The sequence below is a fragment of the Pelodiscus sinensis genome, chromosome 1 (genome assembly GCF_052426305.1).
Source record: "Pelodiscus sinensis isolate ZL-2025 chromosome 1, ASM5242630v1, whole genome shotgun sequence".
In the NCBI taxonomy this organism is placed as follows: domain Eukaryota; kingdom Metazoa; phylum Chordata; order Testudines; family Trionychidae; genus Pelodiscus; species Pelodiscus sinensis.
The window spans coordinates 83,737,676-83,756,295 of record NC_143052.1 but is presented as its reverse complement, the minus strand read 5'-3'; the positions used below and the strand labels follow the sequence as shown (position 1 = coordinate 83,756,295).

The 18,620-nt window shown below is 40.0% G+C and overlaps 1 protein-coding gene across 1 annotated transcript in view; it reads left to right on the top strand.

Moving 5' to 3' along the window:
- Positions 1 to 17,584, top strand: part of CDK17 (cyclin dependent kinase 17) — a 168,033-nt gene extending 150,449 nt beyond the window's left edge. Inside the window, exons 11-17 of the mRNA XM_075933731.2 lie at positions 1,290 to 1,410; positions 2,228 to 2,325; positions 4,077 to 4,182; positions 7,035 to 7,077; positions 7,770 to 7,860; positions 9,005 to 9,082; positions 9,559 to 17,584. Coding sequence (XP_075789846.1) covers positions 1,290 to 1,410; positions 2,228 to 2,325; positions 4,077 to 4,182; positions 7,035 to 7,077; positions 7,770 to 7,860; positions 9,005 to 9,082; positions 9,559 to 9,596 — 575 coding nt within the window. The 3' untranslated portion in view covers positions 9,597 to 17,584. The remainder of the gene's footprint in view (positions 1 to 1,289; positions 1,411 to 2,227; positions 2,326 to 4,076; positions 4,183 to 7,034; positions 7,078 to 7,769; positions 7,861 to 9,004; positions 9,083 to 9,558) is intronic.
- Positions 17,585 to 18,620: the final 1,036 nt, after the last annotated feature.

The following is an 18,620-nucleotide window of genomic DNA, read 5'->3' as shown; positions in this document are numbered from 1 at the left end:
ATCTAACCTACTCTTAAATATCTCCAGAGATGGAGATTCCACAACCTCCCTAGGCAACTTATTCTAGTGTTTAACCACCCTGACAGGAAGTTTTTCCTGATGTCCAACCTAAACCTCCCTTGCTGCAGTTAAGCCCATTGCTTCTTCTCCTATCCTCAGAGGCTAAGGAAAACAATTTTTCTCCCTCCTCCTTGTGACACTCTTTTATATACCTAAAAACTGCTATCATGTCCCCTCTCAGTCTTCTCCTTTCGAAAATAAACAAGCCAAGTTCTGTCAGTCTTCCTTCATAGGTCATCTTCTCTAGACCTTTAATCATTTTTGTTGCTCTTCTCTGGACCTTCTCCAATTTCTCCACATCTTTTTTGAAATGTGGTGCCCAGAACTGGACACAATACTCCAATTGAGGCCTAATCAGTGCAGAGTAGAGCGGAAGAATGACTTCTCATTTCTTGCTCACAACACTCCTGTTAATGCATCCAAGAATCATGTTTGGGTTTTTTGCAACAGCTTCATGCTGTTGACTCATATTTATCTTGTTGTCTACTATGACCCCTAGATTCCTTTCTACAGTACTCCTTCCTAAACAAGTCGCTTCCCATTCTGTATGTGTGAAACAGACTGTTCCTTCCTAAGTGGAGTACTTTGTATTTGCCCTTATTAAACTTCATCCTATTTGTCTCAGACCATTTCTCCAGGTCATTTTGAATTTTGACCCGATCCTCCAAAGCACTTGCAACCCCTCCCAGCTTCATATCATCTGCAAACTTGATAAGTGTGCTCTCTATGCCAATATCTAAGTTGTTGATGAAGATATTGACCAGAAATGGTTCCAAAACAGACCTCTCCGGAACCCCACTTGTTATACCCTTGCAGCAGGATTTTGAACCATTAATAACAACTTTCTGAGAATGGTTTTTCCCGGGCCGTAGCCCATAGTTTCGGAAACACTGATTAAGACCATTGTAAATTTTACACTTCCCACATAAGCAAATTATTAGCAAGAATAAAGAAGTGAATATTGCATAACAATACAACAGCCCTATCTCTGAAAGAATGCTATTCCTTTTGGATAAAAAATAAGGGGTGTTGTGAGCAGTCAGTATTATATCACCCCTTTTGACAATGCATGCAATAATGTTGCTGCTTTGCACCACTTAGAACTGCTTAAGAGTAAAAATGAAAAAGCAGGCACACAAACAAAAGTAAATCAACATACAATATTTTAATTGAGGGAAACGGTAGATACCGGTACAGGGGAAATACATTGTATTTTTATTTTTATGAAGGTTTGGCTAGAGCGAAGTCGGTTCCAACAAAGACCTACTCCAATGAAGTTGTCACATTATGGTACAGGCCACCTGATGTTCTCCTTGGATCTTCAGAATATTCAACTCAGATTGACATGTGGTACGTTTGTTTTGGTCAGATTTTAATTTTTCCTCATACTCAAGTTAGGGATGTAAAATCCCATTCAACTGGTTAATCAATTAATCATTATTTAATGTATAACTGATTAAAGGAGGGAATGGCCGGGGAGAGCCAGCAGTCCCCGCCCCATGCCATGGACCAGGCTTCTCTGGCCAGGCTTGAGTGCCCCCCAGTCATGACAGTCCCCACAGGACTGGAACAGACTCCTACCTCTAGCCAGCAGGAAACTGCTCCAGTCCCCACCAGTTAACCTCAACCAGTAGCCTCACACATTAAGGGTGAAACTTACCCGTTAACTAAAGTTGATGTAGTGCAACTTCTACAGGGTTATGTTTAAGATATGGTGTTAGTGGAAGTACTGTTCCTACTTTGAAGAATTATTTGTAATGCTGATCTGTCGTGGTATTTCTCTAGAAATTTCTGATAAAGTTGCTATCAGTGTATTAATAGTTTGATTTAATATTTAAATCCAATGTGACATGATGGCATTATGATATTATATTGATTAAATATTTATTTTAAATAGTGCTTTGTGTATGTGTATGTGTGTATTTTGGAAGGAAAAGATATAATCTACATATTGCAGAGGTTTTTTCAGCTTTTGATAATTCTTTGGCTGCTGTTTTCCTCACTTACATCAATATTTCCAATAGAGGTACATAGTAGCAAATTGATTTAGCAATTTTAATCCAATTAAGAAATCACAAAGATATTGAGGAGCTAAATGTTTTAAAACGTTTTTCATCAGTTTATTTTTTAAAGTCATTCATCTTTTTTTCCCTTGCCTTTTATAAAGGGGTGTTGGATGCATATTTTTCGAAATGGCATCTGGAAGACCTCTCTTTCCTGGTTCAACTGTTGAAGATGAACTGCACTTAATTTTTAGACTTTTGGGTAAATTGAATGTTGTTACCAATAATATTATAATTGTAGATTTATTTCACCCTTCTAAGAATTTGTGAGTGTAAGGTTACTAGGGATGTAAAAAATCCTATTGATTACACAGTTAACTGTTGTACCTGGGGATGGGACACGGGAGAGAAGGATGATGGTTGGGTGCCCCTGAAGCCCCTGGGATATCCTTTGCTGGCCCCGCTCCTGGGGTGCCAGCTGCAGGCTCTGTAGCCAGCATGCTTCCGGTGCGCACTGGCTCCCAGCTGCCAGCCCCACTCCCAGAGAACCAACACATATGGAGAACCTGCTAGCTGGAGAGCCTGTAACACAGGGCAGCTGTCACCCCAAGAGTGGGACCAGGAGCCAGTGTGTGCTGGGACTGGGAGCCTGCCAGCTGCAGAGCCCTCAGCATGGAGTAGTCAGCTTCCCAGGAGTGGAGCCAACAGCCAGCATACACCAGGAGCCTGCTGACTGCAGAGCTGGCAACGTGGGGCAGCCAGCACCTTGGGATTGGGACTGCAGCCGGTGTTAGAGCCCAACCAGCAACCCAAAGTGACTCTGCATCAGCATCCCAGATAGTGATTAGAGCCTCAGGGAGCAAGGAGGAGGCCTGGGCATGAAGATGGCAGTTGGGACCCTAGCAGAGTTTAACATGTTAACCGACTACACTTACATCTCTATAAGGTACAGAGAAGTTCCTTTTTGTTTAAAGAAACAAACTTTGATGTTGCATTTAGATCAGGGTTACTCAACTTTGGAAGCCCCAAGGGCCACAATGATACTCTCAGCACATGCCGAGGGCCACAACTTACATGTGGTTGCATATACATGCAAATATATGCAAATAGCTTGTTTCACACTGATGAGCATGAATACAAAGATTACGGCAAGACGACACAATATGCATATCCTATTTAACTCAGTTCTGCTGATATTAATAAAATGCAATATTTACCCAATTTCCACCCATATGACAGCTCTTTTAGGGTGTGTCTACACAGCAAAGTTATTTTGGAATAACGGCCGTTATTCCGAAATAACTATGGGAGCATCTACACAGCAAATCCGTTATTCTGAAATAATTTCAAAATAACAGATGACTTATTCCGACTTCTGTAAACCTCATTCTATGAAGAATAAAGCCTATTCTGAAATAGCTGTTTTGAAATAAGGCATGTGTAGAGGCTCTACTTCTGCTATTTCGAAATAGCCCCTTACCAGGGCCATTCTACCTTATTCGTCCTGGGGCTCTAAATCAAGATAGCATGTCTACATTAGGGAAGCCTGCCTCGGACTAATGTTGAGGTTTCCCAGCAGTATAGGCGTGCTATTTCAAAATAAGCTATTTCAGAAAAGCTTATTCCAAAATAACTGCAGTGTAGATGTACCATTAATGAGCAATGACAGTCCAGGAATTTCACTTATAAAATGCATATCAACAGAAAACCATTATATTGACTCACTGTTGTGAAGCGTGTTCCCAGTGGAGTCCATGTTCAGAGGTTCCTACCCACGGGCCACGTGTTGAGCCCTGCGTGAACCCAAACCGCACCGTGGGCCGCAAACAAACAACCCATGGGCTGCATGTTGAGTAGCCCTGATTTATATGATGAATAAATTCACTCTTACTCATTTTGTACAAGATTGAATCTGTGCATTTTGAACAAAATGACTTAATTTGGAAAACATTATAGTCTTGTCTATAATTAATATAATGCGTATAGATTTAATTTGTTTTGGTTTAAACATAGGAACTCCATCTCAAGAAACATGGCCAGGCGTTTCTTCCAATGATGAATTTAGGAACTACAACTTTCCCAAGTACAAACCACAGCCTCTCATCAACCACGCACCAAGGTATTTTATGTTTCATTACTAGAATTTCTATTTATACAGTCACTGCTATCTTTCTGTGTCTGCACCTATTTTTACACAAGAATAAGTTTCCATATGTGTACCGTGCAATTACATTTTAACAATATGTCCTTTAACAGATTACTTGTCAAACTGTCTTACTGTAACCTCTACAACCAGCTGTGATTCCTAGAAATGTAGTAGTGTAGTTGATTAACTGATAAACAAAAGCTTACAGGTTAATGCTATAGACGACACACCTTTCCTCTCAACCCCTCCAGTAAATTTTTTAGCAGGCTGGCCAGTAGCCCAGCTGATTCCTGGCTCGCACTGGGTCCAGGACCTTCCCCCCCGTGGCTCTGCATTTAAAGCATATTAGGAGGCAGGCAGGCAGCCTGGCTCAGTTCCTGCTTGTGTCAGGTCCAGGAGCTCAGTCCTCCTCTCCCGCCCCGCAGACAAGGGCTGCTGCCACCCTGCACTACTGCTTTTGTATCCGAGGCAGCAGTGTGGGGTGACAGCAGCCAGTCTGTGAGGGGAGCTGGTTTTTAAACTGATACAGAGGCAGCAGTGCAGAGTGGCGGGGGGGGGGGGGGGGGGGGGGGGGGGGGGGGGGGGGGGGGACTCCTTGGAAGTGGGGCTGGAGCACACTGGCTGCCAGCCCCGCCCCTGGGGGCTATAGAATAGTTGAGTAACTGATAAGAATTCATGAGGATAATTGTCTATTCAATTAACTGACATTTAACATTCCTAGTCGTTACATATGTTCACAAATGGCATCGTTCCTGAAAGTCAGTGGGGATTTCGTGCCAGTCAGGGCACTTCCAACATGATATTCACAGCCAGGCAGATCCAAGACAAATGTAGAGAATAATATCAGGATTTCTACATAATTTACATCAACCCGATCAAGGCATTTGACACTGTCAACAGAAACGGACTTTAGAAGGTACTTGGGTGAATCAGCTGTCCCAAAAAAGTATTAATAGTCCATGATGGTATTCTGGATTGTGTCCTTAACAATGGAGAGACATCAGCATCTTCTGAAGTATCGAATGGTACAAAGTAACAATGTGTACTTTCTCCTCTCCTGTTCAGCATCTACTTTTTAATGAGCTGTTAGTTGCTTTTAAGGATTATGCATTGGGCATGCCTAGTCAGTTCCCAACTGATGGTAGTATTTTCAACCTCCAAAGACTTCAAGCTCTCACCACAGAGTTCATTACAGCTATTCATGACCTCCTATTTGCTCATGACTGTGCATTGTTGACTCATTCAGTCAATGTGAGCCACAAGAAGATAGAGGTTATGTCTTAGTCTATTCAGAAAGAATCTAGCACTTCAGTGGTCACTGCTGCTGATACTGTCCTTTAAAGCTGTTGATATGTTTTACTACTTTGGAAGCATACTGTCCTCCAGCATAAACACTGATGACGATGTATCTGCTTGACTAGCTAAAGCCAGTGCTGCGTTTAGATGATTAACCAAATGCTTATGGAATAACCATGGTAACAGTTTATCAGTCCTGAATATCTTGCTGTATGTCTCAGAGTCATGGACCATATATCAGCTCCACATTTTGAATCTCAATCAATTCCATATGCGCTACCTCAGGAAGATGGTCCATGTGAATTAGTGGAACAAAATTCCTAACACTGAGGTATTTAAGCTGTATGATATGATGGGCATGGAAACAATGCTTATGAACCATTTCGCTGGATTAGTCATGTTATGAGAATGGATGATATATGGGTGTTGAAGATAGTCTTCTATGGCCAACTTGTTCATGGAAAGCACTTTATTGGTGGTCAGTGTATGTGTAGTAAAGATATCTTAAAGGTCAACTTGAAGTCAAGCATCACATCTCATGGTGACCTTGCTCGGTACAGATTGTTCTGGCAGCACACTGTTATACATGCTGTCAAATGCTTTGAGAATCCACATACCCTGACATTACAAGGAAAGAGTAGGATCCAAAAACAGTCTACAACACCCATAGGTTTTTTTATGTGACATCTGTAATCAGAATTGCTGACTGAGGATTGGCTTAGTTGCTCACCAACAGAGTCATAGAAGATGAGATCCGTCAATCAACAGCTCGGTCCATACTTACATGCTGAGATTAATGGTATCTGGCAGAGTTTATTAATAAGGGATTTAGTACTGCTGAGTTCCTGATTGGATTTACAGTGCTCAAACTAAACACTGAGACTCAATATTGGCATATATAGCTGTAAGTGTTATTTATAATGTGTGCCTACTAATATTGTTCACATAGCACCTACTAAATTCCTGAAGTTCCATCCCATCATGTAGTAGGATTATTATAAAAGCTGGAAAAAATTATTTGATGCAGTCTATTCTGCAGTGGTTCTAAATCCCTGCTTAGGCATTTGAAGGATCTGTATCTAGTATGTTTCAAATATCATCAAATTTTCAGCAAAGCCCAAACACATGGTGAAGCCTATTCCTTTTGATTGTAAAGAAAGATTACTTTAGCGCTCTTGCCCTCCTATTCAATTAACAAGTTTAGATTATAAAACTATTGGGAAACCATAAAATTGCTAACGTCAGATGAATTTGTCATTGAATCACAGTCCGAGGGTCGGGGTTCTTCTGTAGCTCTCCATTGATTTGTCATTAAATTATACAACTCATGTATTTACAGTCACTGCTTTGAGATGTTAAGATATCTTTATGTAATATACGTATGCATACACACAAACAAAATATTCAGGTGAAAGTGATGCTTTAATTTGTAATTACATTTTGCTTTGAAATGGGATGTCATTTTATGAAATCCATTTCATTCTAATGGAATCTTGCTCACTAAACTGTTTGGCATTTGTTATTTCTAGACTAGACTCTGAAGGAATTGAATTGATAGCAAAGTTTCTTCAGGTAAGATGCTTTCTAAGTTTTATCTTTTTAAAACGTATTTTTGAGGGGGGTTTTCAAAGGATCCCTCCACAAAGTCAGTTACATCATGTATAGAATTGATGTTTGAGTAGGGCATTAAGTACAGTGAATGATTGTTTCACTATGTCAGTGGTCCCCAACACAGTGCCCGCGGGCGCCATGGCTCCCGCCGGGGCATTTGTGTGTGCCTGCCGACAACCTGGGCCGGCCCCAGGCGTGTGACATGCACCGGCACCTGGTGCGCGGCGCTCGGGCGGCCCCAGCCCCAGAGCACATGCGGACACCAGGTGCAAGGGCATCCCTGCCCCTGGCATGCCCCAGTACGCGCGGCCCCGCCCCCGGGCGCCCGGGAGCCTCTAAAGGTTGGGTACCACTGCACTATGTAATGGCTGAGTAGGTTGTAGTCCACTTACTCCAGACAGAAAACCAGTGAATGTACTGTTATGGATCAGGACTTTGTGTGAAATCCTCTTTAATAGAAAGTACTACAGTGTAATGCATGGTGCTGCAAAATCTTTTTTAAAAATCTAAGAGCAGGAGAGGCCTCATTTTATTTCATCTCACTATGCGCATATACAAATAACCCAATTTCAGTCTTTTAATTTGATTGCCATTCAAAAAACTGTAAGAAAAGCTACATTGTATTTTTGATTTAAAACCTTTGTTTTTAACAGTATGAATCTAAGAAAAGAGTGTCGGCAGAAGAGGCCATGAAACACGCATACTTCCGAAGTCTAGGAACAAGGATACATGCTTTGCCTGAAAGTAAGAGAAATATAAAAGTAGTAATGTGCCATTAACCTTGATTGATAAGTATATTTTTCTTTTATTAATAGTAGCATGAAGCATTATCTGTGATTAAACTCTAAAAATACCACAGATCTATTGAAGTGGTACAGTGGTATTTAAACAGATAAAAGTATGTTACATCACAAGACAGATAACTTTCTTAAGCAAAAGTCTCAAAGACAAATCAACAGCATAAATTCAAAATACTATGGATTTTCTATTTACACATGTTATTAAAGATATTTTTGGTTATTTGCATAGAAGAGAAATATCTTTTATAATGAGTATGGTTGCCAAATGGTGTAACCAAAAATACCGAAGATCCCTTCTCTCACCAACCCCTGAAAAAAACCATTGGGGAAAAAATTCTGTTGGGGGGGAAAAAAGTGGGGGGAGACCAAAGTTGTTGAGCAAAAAAGAGACTCCCAAGAGTTATTAAACAATAAAAATTAAAATTAAAAAATGAAACAGCATGGCCCCTTTCAGTGCGTGCAAAGTCAGAATAGGGATAGGAACAGGGGAGAGGTTGAGCACTAAGACCCAGGGAAGACATTGCTTCCCCTTGGTGTTTAGGCTTTTTGCCGGCAGCCATTTTGTTTTCTTGATCAAGACAGAACGCAGCTTCCCTGCAGAACGAGGTAAGCAGGGGGGCAGAGAATGTTGGGGGCCCAGGGGATGGGGGCGGTTGCTGAGTGTGTTGCAGGACTGCCAGGTGTTCAGTATTTTTGCCTCCTGGCAGGGGAAAAAAACAAAATACTTGACATTTTGGGTGTCTAGTATTTTCTGATTTTTTTTTTACCAGACAGGAGGCAAAAATACCAGACTGTCTGGGTCAATACCGGACACCTGGCATCCCTAAAAGTGAGTAAATTTGTGAGTGAGACTTTTGTGTGTCTTATTTTTACTTGCATCGAGCCCACTTCCTAAAGAAAACTTATGCAATAACAAGGCAAATTAATTGGGTTCAGATATGTATCAACACTTTAAAGGAGGTAGTTTGTCTGCTCCACATGAGGATGTGCTTTCTCCATATTTCTACTGGTGTGACTGAGAATAGAATGTGATCAAAAAAATTTAATCACATTTGGGTGCAGAGTTAATTTTTCTTTTATTGTTACAGGTGTCTCAATATTCAGTCTGAAAGAGATTCAGTTGCAAAAAGACCCTGGCTTTCGAAATTCCTCTTATCCCGAGACAGGTATGGAAACATTCATCATGGTGTTTCTCATGTTTGTATCTAGAGTGCTGTGCTACATGCACTATAAACTAAAAATAATGTGTAAAAATGTATTTTTGAGAATATATGGAAATTATTCATATACATAAAATACATATACATTAAACATACAAAAAACAAATTGGCTTTACTTGAGATGGCAGAGGATAAGCACCAAGAAAAATGCACTTTAAAATAGTCACTCTCTGACTGTTGAATAACTTATCTAAAACACAATGGAAGGGGCACCAAATATATCCTGGCAAAGGACTGGACTGTATTAGTAAGAGATATATAGATATAGATATAGATATATAATGTGCATTAGCAAGAGATTTTTTTAAATATATATTAATGCAAAAGGCACTCATAGAAACATACCTCAGGAGAGTGCCGTAACAACAGTGTGGGTTGTAAAAATGCTTCAGCTTCTTAACAGAATTCATGTTATATTTTAGCACATGGGAAGAACAGACGGCAGAGCATGCTTTTTTAAAGATGGTAATGCAGTTTCAAGCCCAAGAGTATCTCATCAATCAAGGACTCAGAACTGAAGTTTCTTTTGGTGGACTTAGAATCTCAGTTTGTATACACTGTCCTCTTTGCAGTGGAGTCTCTTTGTTTCCAACATGCAGATTATGTTTTTATATTTGTTGTCACAGTGTGACAATTTTTGTACAGTTGGTTTTAAGGTCTCCTCTGCCATTAGAGCCAGTAGGTTACAGCTATTGTTGTAACTGTAGCTGCAATTTTTGTGCAGAACTGAGAAAAACAGTGCATTATTTATTGCGGAATCATTGCTGCTAATTAACTACTGTCTGTATAGTTAACACAACAGTTGAATGCCTGAAAAAGTTGCAATGGCTTTATAATATGTGAATGCATCTGTTTCTCTTCATAAACTGTTTCACTGCTGCAGTTTTGTATTTTTAAAACTGCAGTGTTTCCTGGAATGTAAACATAGCTTTGCTTGACTATAGGTGAATCATCTTTAACGCTCTAAGTTCATAGCATTTGATTCCTTATTTAACACTGAAAATACAGCAGATAATATTATGAAGAACATTATGTGTTAAGAAAGTTGATTTAAGCAAGTGAATGGTTGTCTATTTGGTGACAGATCTGATATCAGTTACAGGTAAAAAGATTGGATGATAAATTTTGTCAGGATTTACTCTGAAGATATTTGCACATTATTGTGCATATGGCTCCTCCTGATGCAATGACTTTTTTACCTGGTTTTTACCTAGTTAGAAATATACATAGTAAAAAGATAATTCATGTACATTATACCCTGTCTTTTGAAACTATCCTTTGTCTTTAAATAGAACAGGATGACTAATTACGACGGCATGGGAATGATGTCCCATTTCCCCCCCCCTTCTGTTGCTCTCTTAGTATGACATTATTCACTTGAAATCAACTGGAAAGATGCAAGTACATACTTGATAAGAACTCATTATATACGACAGACATTTGAAAACATGGGAACTTAGAGGGTCTTTAAGAGCTTAGATGTTATCTGTTTACCAGAGATAGTAAACATGTTACTATTATTATGCTTATGCATCTCAGTGAGTATCATAAGTACATCCTTGGTAATGGTAACAGTATTTTAAAGCATTTGTGTTCACCTTTATGAACTTATTTGTTTAGTGCATCTTAAAGAGACTGTAAATCTTTATTGGTATATTTTGAAATGGTCATGTAAATCTTTGGCTGATATATCATGAATATAGTCATAGATAACTTAATTTTTTCCTGACATTCACTGTAAAACATTCAGGGGTCCTACCATTTCGGTTCAGGAAATCTTGTAGTTTATTGTTATTTAACAGTATTAAGTGAATTTTTGTATATTTCATTTTAACTTTATTTGTGAATAGTGATTGTGGCATGTTTGGGAGCGTTTTATTAATATTTCTTGATACTGGTAAATTTAATTGGGATTTTTTTATTTTCTGGAAGAGACAAATTCATGTGTAATGGTGAATATTGGACCACTACTGCTTTTCAGCATTTGTAAACTGGTTTTATGTTAAAGAAACCTTGTAGGCCTAACAAACTGCTGTTATTTCTAACTGACAGACCTGTATTAATATTGTACTTTTGAAAGTATAAATATTATATGGAATTCCTTGTTTTGTTTTGAAGTTTATAATAACAAGGCTCTGTGTTGTTAAAATACGGATTTGGTGAACTGCAGTTTTTTGGTGAGTTGTTAGTACATTTTAAGTTTAGAATCAAACTCATACAACACTGAAGCAGCAGCAGTGGCAACAGTCTGATTCTTTAGTAACTGATCCTAGAAGGGATCAAGCAAAATGGCCCTCATTGTAGCTACGGAGTGTCAAATTCTTCAGTTAAAGCAAACATCCCAAGGATGTCAGGTGGGCGTTCTGCCTAGGACTCAAGGTCCCATGCATATGTGTGCCTCCCATTGATATCAGTAGGATAGATGCACATATGTCTCAGGGCAGAATTTGCCCACAAGGAAGAACTGAAAAGATTGTCTCTGGATCTTCCTATATTTTTTAGAAATGTGTCTCTGTCTGTGAGTCCATTTGTTTAAGAACTCCTCCTAAATGGCAAGAGGTCGGACCAACAAATTTGATATGCAGCTTCTAGTTATCATAACTTAAAGCAAAAGTAAGAGTTTGGTTGTGCCTCAATAATAGGATGTGACTAGATAGTTTCTCATAAATGTAAAGGGAGAGGTCTGGCAGGAGGGACAGTTATACTAAAGAATGACCACAGGGGAGCAGCAAGGGACCAGAACTGGGGACCGGGGCAACTATCACCCCACTGGGCCAGCAGAGAGTAGGGGTGGAGAAGCAACCTCCTATATATTTCAGAGAGTTTATCTATGTGTCTGGCTGTCCCTCAACTGGGGGACATGCACCCCACCCCTGGCTGTGCCATGCAGTTGCAGCGGCCATAGAGAGGCACTTCTCGCCTGGCCCCAACCTGCTGTGGTGAGAGAGGGCTGGGGTTGTCCTCTCGCCCTGGGGCAGCCTGCAAACTGAACCCCTCATCACCAGGCCCACCTCAGAGCAACAATTTAAAAGAAGAAAAACAAAACTTATATGAATTAAGGACCTGAGCAACGCCAAGTAAATCTTCGGTAGGGATGTGAATGGTTAACTGGTAAGCCTCACTCTTACCAGGTGAGGCTTACTGGTTCCAGTAAACTGGTGCAGCTGGAGCAGCTCCCTACTGCCATGGGCAGGGGGCTGCCCCAGCCCTGTGAGGCCCACCCTGGCAGGGCAGTCCAGCTGGCTGAAATAGCCTTTGTCCCCAGCAGGTCTAGTCACGCCACAGGCTGGAGCACTACAGCCCGTAGGACGGAGCAGCCTGCTCCACCTTCACCCCCCTTTCTTAGTTAATTGGCTGAACATTATGTTCAATTGGTTAACCAATTAAATGAGATTTTACATCCCTGTCTTCTAGTAACTTATATTTTTGTACATTCAGTATTGAAATCTAATACAGACTGCAATGTGTTATTAAACCTTGCAGAGAAAACGTATAACTCCTAAAATGGATATCAGTGGAAAATGTCTAGTTATGTACATGTGTATTAAAGATTTGGAATAAAATGCTCATTGTGGAGACAACAGAAATTAAGATTAATGAAAGTCTAACATTTTAAATTATGCATAGATTACACTCATATAAGTCAAAATTTGACATTCTTTAATGATTCAAGGGTGAGAACTTTTTAGCAGTAATATGTTGGTAGACCAATCACAAGTTTGGAAGCTTCTTGTGGTGTCACGGCTGGCACCTCTATAGTTGTGGATAAGTAGTTTGGCATTTAAAAAAACTTAACCATTTGGTTATATATGAAAAATATTAAAAAAACAAAAAGTAGTCTGGTAGCACTTTATAGACTAACAAAACATGTAGATGGTATCATGAGCTTTCAGGGGCACAGCCCGCTTCTTCAGATGAAGAAGTGGATGGTGCCCACGAAAACTCATGATACCATCTACATGTTTTGTTCGTCTATAAAGTGCTACCAGACTACTTATTGTTTTTTAAGTTTATCCTGTACAGACTAACTTGGCTACCCCCTGAAGCTTATGAAAAATATAGTGCATCATCCTTAAAATCACTGCAGTTACTTTGAGTATAGAACAGTTTTGCTGAGAATTTGCAGGAGAATCCATTAACTATTTTAGGTGTACAATAGTTCTTTATTTGGTATCAGGCCTGCCTTTTTCCTCCTTAAATGATATTAATAATAAAATTATTCAGATTATTTAGATTTACCCTTTTAGTTTAAACACACTGAGATATTATGCATAGGGCATATTTGAAGGGGATTTTTTTTAGAGTTAATAGGTATTTTTCCTGTTCTTCATGATTAAAATTGCTCCTTAAGCAGGAGCTGAAGAATGTGGTCGTACAGAGATTTTCATGGAAGAACTGCCATGAATTCAGAATAACTGCCATCTCCAATTGTGGTCAATGGGACTGAATCCAGAGGCTCCCTCAAGTGGCCATTTTGGAAAGGGCATTTTTTTTTTTTGTTTATTGTTCTCAATGGAACTTCTGTTCTTTAACTCCTGGCAGCAATAGGGTATCACCATCTTCATAAAAGAATCTTGACTTCATTCTCTTTAAGAACAATGGGAGGAGGCAATTTTGAAAGAGGGCAGATTTTCATTATTTTTTCTGAAGATTGTGTGCGCCGGCTTCTGCTAAACGATGAATTTTCAGCTAAATATTTATTTTCAAGAGCAGCCTATTTCAAGAGGGCTGCTGAACAAAGAAGCTGTATATATTTTTAGGCACATGCTGTGAAAGGTGAGATTCACGACATGGGGGAATTGCGCACATGTGTGCACACTCATGTGCTCACATGTGAGAATGTAGGGGGAACTGGAGAATGCAAAAGATAGGAGGGGAGAAGAGTTTGGGATGTATGAGCTGGGAAATACAGGGAGCTGGACAAAAGGAATTTGCAGGACAGGAAGGGTACAGTTCAACTACTTTGCTGTAGTGAAACAATGCATTTGTAAATGCAGCTTCAACAACCAGTATACTTTGACTGCTTTGTTCTGCTCCACGCAGCCATAAAGCAGCCAAAGTTAGTTTTTAATTGGCCTATAGATATTACATTTTAAAAACTTATTTAAAGTATTGATATACTTCATATCTACAGATCACTAGACAAGTTGCATGATAGCATTCTTTTTAAGTTTCTTATTGAGCATTCATGTATGGCAGTTTTAATTTTTTTTTTTTAAAGGAATTTCCAGACCCAAAAAAAAGTTAAACTGGAGTTATGACTAAGTACATTACCAGTAATTTAGAGCAAAGTGTATTATGAGTATGGTGTAATTATCCCCAAACTGAACAAAGTATACCCTGAAATTCAGTGTTAGGCTTAAACGAAATCCTAGCCAGTTAAGGCAGGGGTGAGCAATAATGATGGGAGCCACTCCAAGAATTTAGAAAGTGGTTGAGGGCTACACTCTTCCAATGGGGAGGAGGTGTGGGGTCTGGGATGGAGGGTGGGTGCAGCAGGGAGCTTGGGGTAAGGGATTGGGGTGCAGGAGGGTGTGTGGCATCTAGGAGGGATTTTGGGAGAAGAAGAGGATTGCAACCTGGAGCAAGAGATTGGAGTGCAGGGTACAGGCGGAGGTTTGGGTGTGGGAGAGAATTCTGACCTGGAGGAGGAATGTGGGAGGGGGTTGTGATCTGGGGCAGGAGTGCAGCAGGGGTGCAGGGATTTAGGTTGTCACTGGGGGTAGGGGATTGGGGTGCAAGGTCTGGGAGGGATTTACTTTCTTCAAAGCATTGTACTTTTAACAGACCCTCACAGCACTGGTCTGTAAATCATGGTGGGGGAGATTTCCAAAATGGTAGTTAGGCATCTGTGCCTTTTGAAAATCTCACCCAACAGCTTTCTTATCTCCAAAATTAGATGAGTTAGAACAAGCAGCTTGTCCAAGGCCACAGAAGCAGCTGGTGTCGGAAGAACTAGGATTCAAGTTTGGCTGTCCATTCTTCTGTCACTAGAACACATTGCTTCTCTGATGCCTTCATTGGCAGATATAAAGGAGTTTCTTGAGTGTGAAAAATGCATAATACAAGTTTTTCCACAAATTCTCATATATTCTGTAGAATCTCAAATCCATAATATAGGACTGGGTGGGCAATAATTTTTGTAGGTGGGCCACTTCATGAAATTTGGTAGTGATCGTGGTCTGGCCTCCCTTTTCTCCCCTCCGCCCCACCCCGGAAAGGGCAGGGCCTCTGTCAGAAGCGGCTGGTTCCCTCTAGGAGCCATGTGCCCCTGGTGGGGGGGTGGAGTCTTCCCCCACCCCACCAGGGGCACACAGCAACTAGAGGGAGCCGCCAGCCATTTTGAACAGCTGGCAGCTCTTTCTAAGGTTCCCTCGTGGCAGGAGAAGATTTTGTGCACTCCTCCAGCCCATGCCAATTGGGGCCTGGCAGGAGGGGAGTGCATGAAGTCATTCACTGCTCAAAACTGCTAGCAGCTCCCTTTAGGCACCACACGCCCCTTGCAGGGGAGGGAACCACCAGACACTTTGAAGAGCAAATGACTTCGTGCACTCCCTCACCCCCAGGTCTCAGTCCGCCTGGAGGTGGGGGAATGGCAGGGGAAGCCACAGGCCAGATCCTGCCCACCCAGCCTGGTATAGGACTACAGGGTTCTTAAACTTAGCTAACTTGTTCTTTCTGTCTTTCTATAGCTCTCTCAGGGGCATATGCTGTAGGGTAATAAATATCCACAGACTTTGCTGCATCCCTAGAATCTAAGCTTTCATTTAAGACATAAACATGTAATCCTCTTTGTCGAAAGCACTCACAGTGCAGCTAATCATATGTTGGCCTTGTTCAATCTGCTTGGCACATACTGAAACAAATGATCCCACAAGAGAGCTGTGAACTCTCTGTATTCATTGTAATAGGGTGTTACTGCTGAATCTTAAATTCCAGCACTGTTAACTGGAAGCGTTCTCTTCTTGCAAATTTTAGTGATATTAGCTTGTTTTCAGAGGGAGTTGCTCTTTGTGCTTCTCATTAGTCTGCAGGTAAAGCGTAAGCTGCCACTGCCACTGTTTTTAGGGGTAGTAGAGCGTGTGTGTTATCTGTTAAAAATTCTCATGGAATGGGCATGACGCAATCTGAATGCAGCTATTTGGAAAAAGCAATAATATTCCCAGGAGTTGTGAGCCCTCCCAATGGAATCCATTTCTCAAAGCGCTCCCGAAAAACACTCCATTACCTACTGCTCCAGAACGAACAACCAAGGTTTGTTCTTTTTATTTTAATCAATATATTGTCCTTCACTGTACTTCAGACCTTTTCACCCCAAAGCAGTGGGGTGGAGACAAGACAAGTAGTAACCCATCCACAAACACTACCTGAGTCTTGTTTGTTCTTCTGTTAAGCATTATGAGGTGTAGATCTGGTTACTTCCTCAACTGCTTCCTTCAGTCACAAGATCCTGCAGTGTAAGTTCTTCTAAAAACAAGTGTATAACTTGTTACATGACTACTTTTCTTCTTACATTCTGCCTTTTTTTATTATTTATTTTTTAACTACATGGTACTTAGTAGTAGTTGTCTCCAGATTGCCATATTCCCTGCACGAGCATATGACAGTTTTATTTCTTAATTGATCCTTTCCTCAAGCAGACATCTGCCCATCGGGAACATCTAAACCTTTGTGTTATTGTTCAGTTTTGTTTTCAACCTCTGGAAGTTTTCTCTGTAACTGAAGGCATCTACTTGTCTCTCTAGGAGCTAGGAATCAGGAGGGAAAATATTCTTAATTCTGTCTCCACGATGTGGGCAGAGATACCAAATAGTTGTTGCTACAGTAGTGAAAATTCACTCCAATAAAATATCAGCTCTAATAGAATATCAGCTAACAGGTAAAACAATAATTTCTTCATTCCAGACCGTAATATAAAATAAACAAAAGCATCTTTAAAACAAAACTGTTCTCTCTCAAAATAAGTTTGAATACAAGTGTAAACTTACATAAAAATCATGTTCTAGGTCCATTGACTTACCTAATAAAAACAAGGGGAGAATAACTCCAATCTGTTTCTGCTTTAATGAGAACATGGCGGCTTCCACCAAGTAATCTGAGAGCCATCCACAGTGATAGAAATCTTGACTTTCATGCATATTTATTTACTAAAATGTATCAACAGAAAAGCGTCAGAGTTTTCCTTGAATCAAAGAATACTAAAAGAATGCTAGTCTATTTAGTAAGAATAAAGTCTTTTTTTTTTTGGTTTGGGAAGACAGTATATCCATGTGAACAAATGGCAATATGATTCTGTTTTATCCTTTGTGCATTGTTCTGATTTAACACAAACAGTAATTAGAATTCTTATTCAGTCTACATTTTGACCAATTGCAGGCCATACCGTACAGCACTCTTTTATTCTGCTAGCCTATTTTTGGTCAAATTTAAAATAAAATAAAATAAAATGTGATCAATAATAAATATGCTGTATGCTGTGCCGTTATTACTGTGTTTACTTGTTACCCTTTGTCACTAAGAGGAAACACAAGCATCTTATGCCTGCAGGCCTCTCCTCTTCAAAACTGCCTACATTGTGTTTCCCTTTGATCTTTCACAACAATTTCATTGCTGAGTTTTATCTAAAAATAGGTATTTCTTGGCATTAAAAAAGCCTACCATTTGGAAAATGTACAAGACTTAATTTCTTTCAAAAATCTGAAAGGTGGTGGTTTTCCAAAATACCAGACCCAGCAACAACTAAAGAGATGCAAACTAATGACAATCTGGATTTATCTCTTGTAGGAGTGTGTTCTGGTCTTTGACATCAGAGTCAATAAAAATACACTCCCTCCCACAATTTTACTCTCACTTTTGCAGCAAGGAGTTTGACAGCACTTTCAGTATATATTGTATTTTCATTGATTGAATTCTAAGACATAAGTAAATGCCTTTATTTTGTGAGCTAAAGGAAATGAGTCGTAAACTCCACTGAAGTAGTTACTGTGTTGTACAATAAGAGAATCTGTTCCAACATTCCCAGCACGTGGAAATTGTACATATGTGACTTAATTATTAAAAAGTTCCAAGCATCTGAGTGGCCATATTATATTTAAAAATAAAAAGTTTGATACAATAATGCACTTATAAACTCTGTTGTTCAATCTGATACCTCCTCTTGATTTTTCATGTGTTTGACCCAACTGTTCTGTCTGGCTCATTTGTGGCCATCTTTATTATCGGTCTGTGTTCACTTTAGCTAGGCAATTCTCAAACATTTGCACTGGTGACACCTTTCATATAACAAGCATCTGAGTGCAACCTACTGCTCCCTTACATATATCAAAAAGTGTTTTCAATTTATAACACCATTGTAAGTCCTGGAGGCAAAGCAATGTATGGGGTGGAGGTTGACAGCTTGCGTGATCTCCTGTGGGTCCTAAACACCAGTTGGAGAACCCCTGCTTTAGCTAGCCTTAAACTAGCAGGACATTTTGAGGAAGAT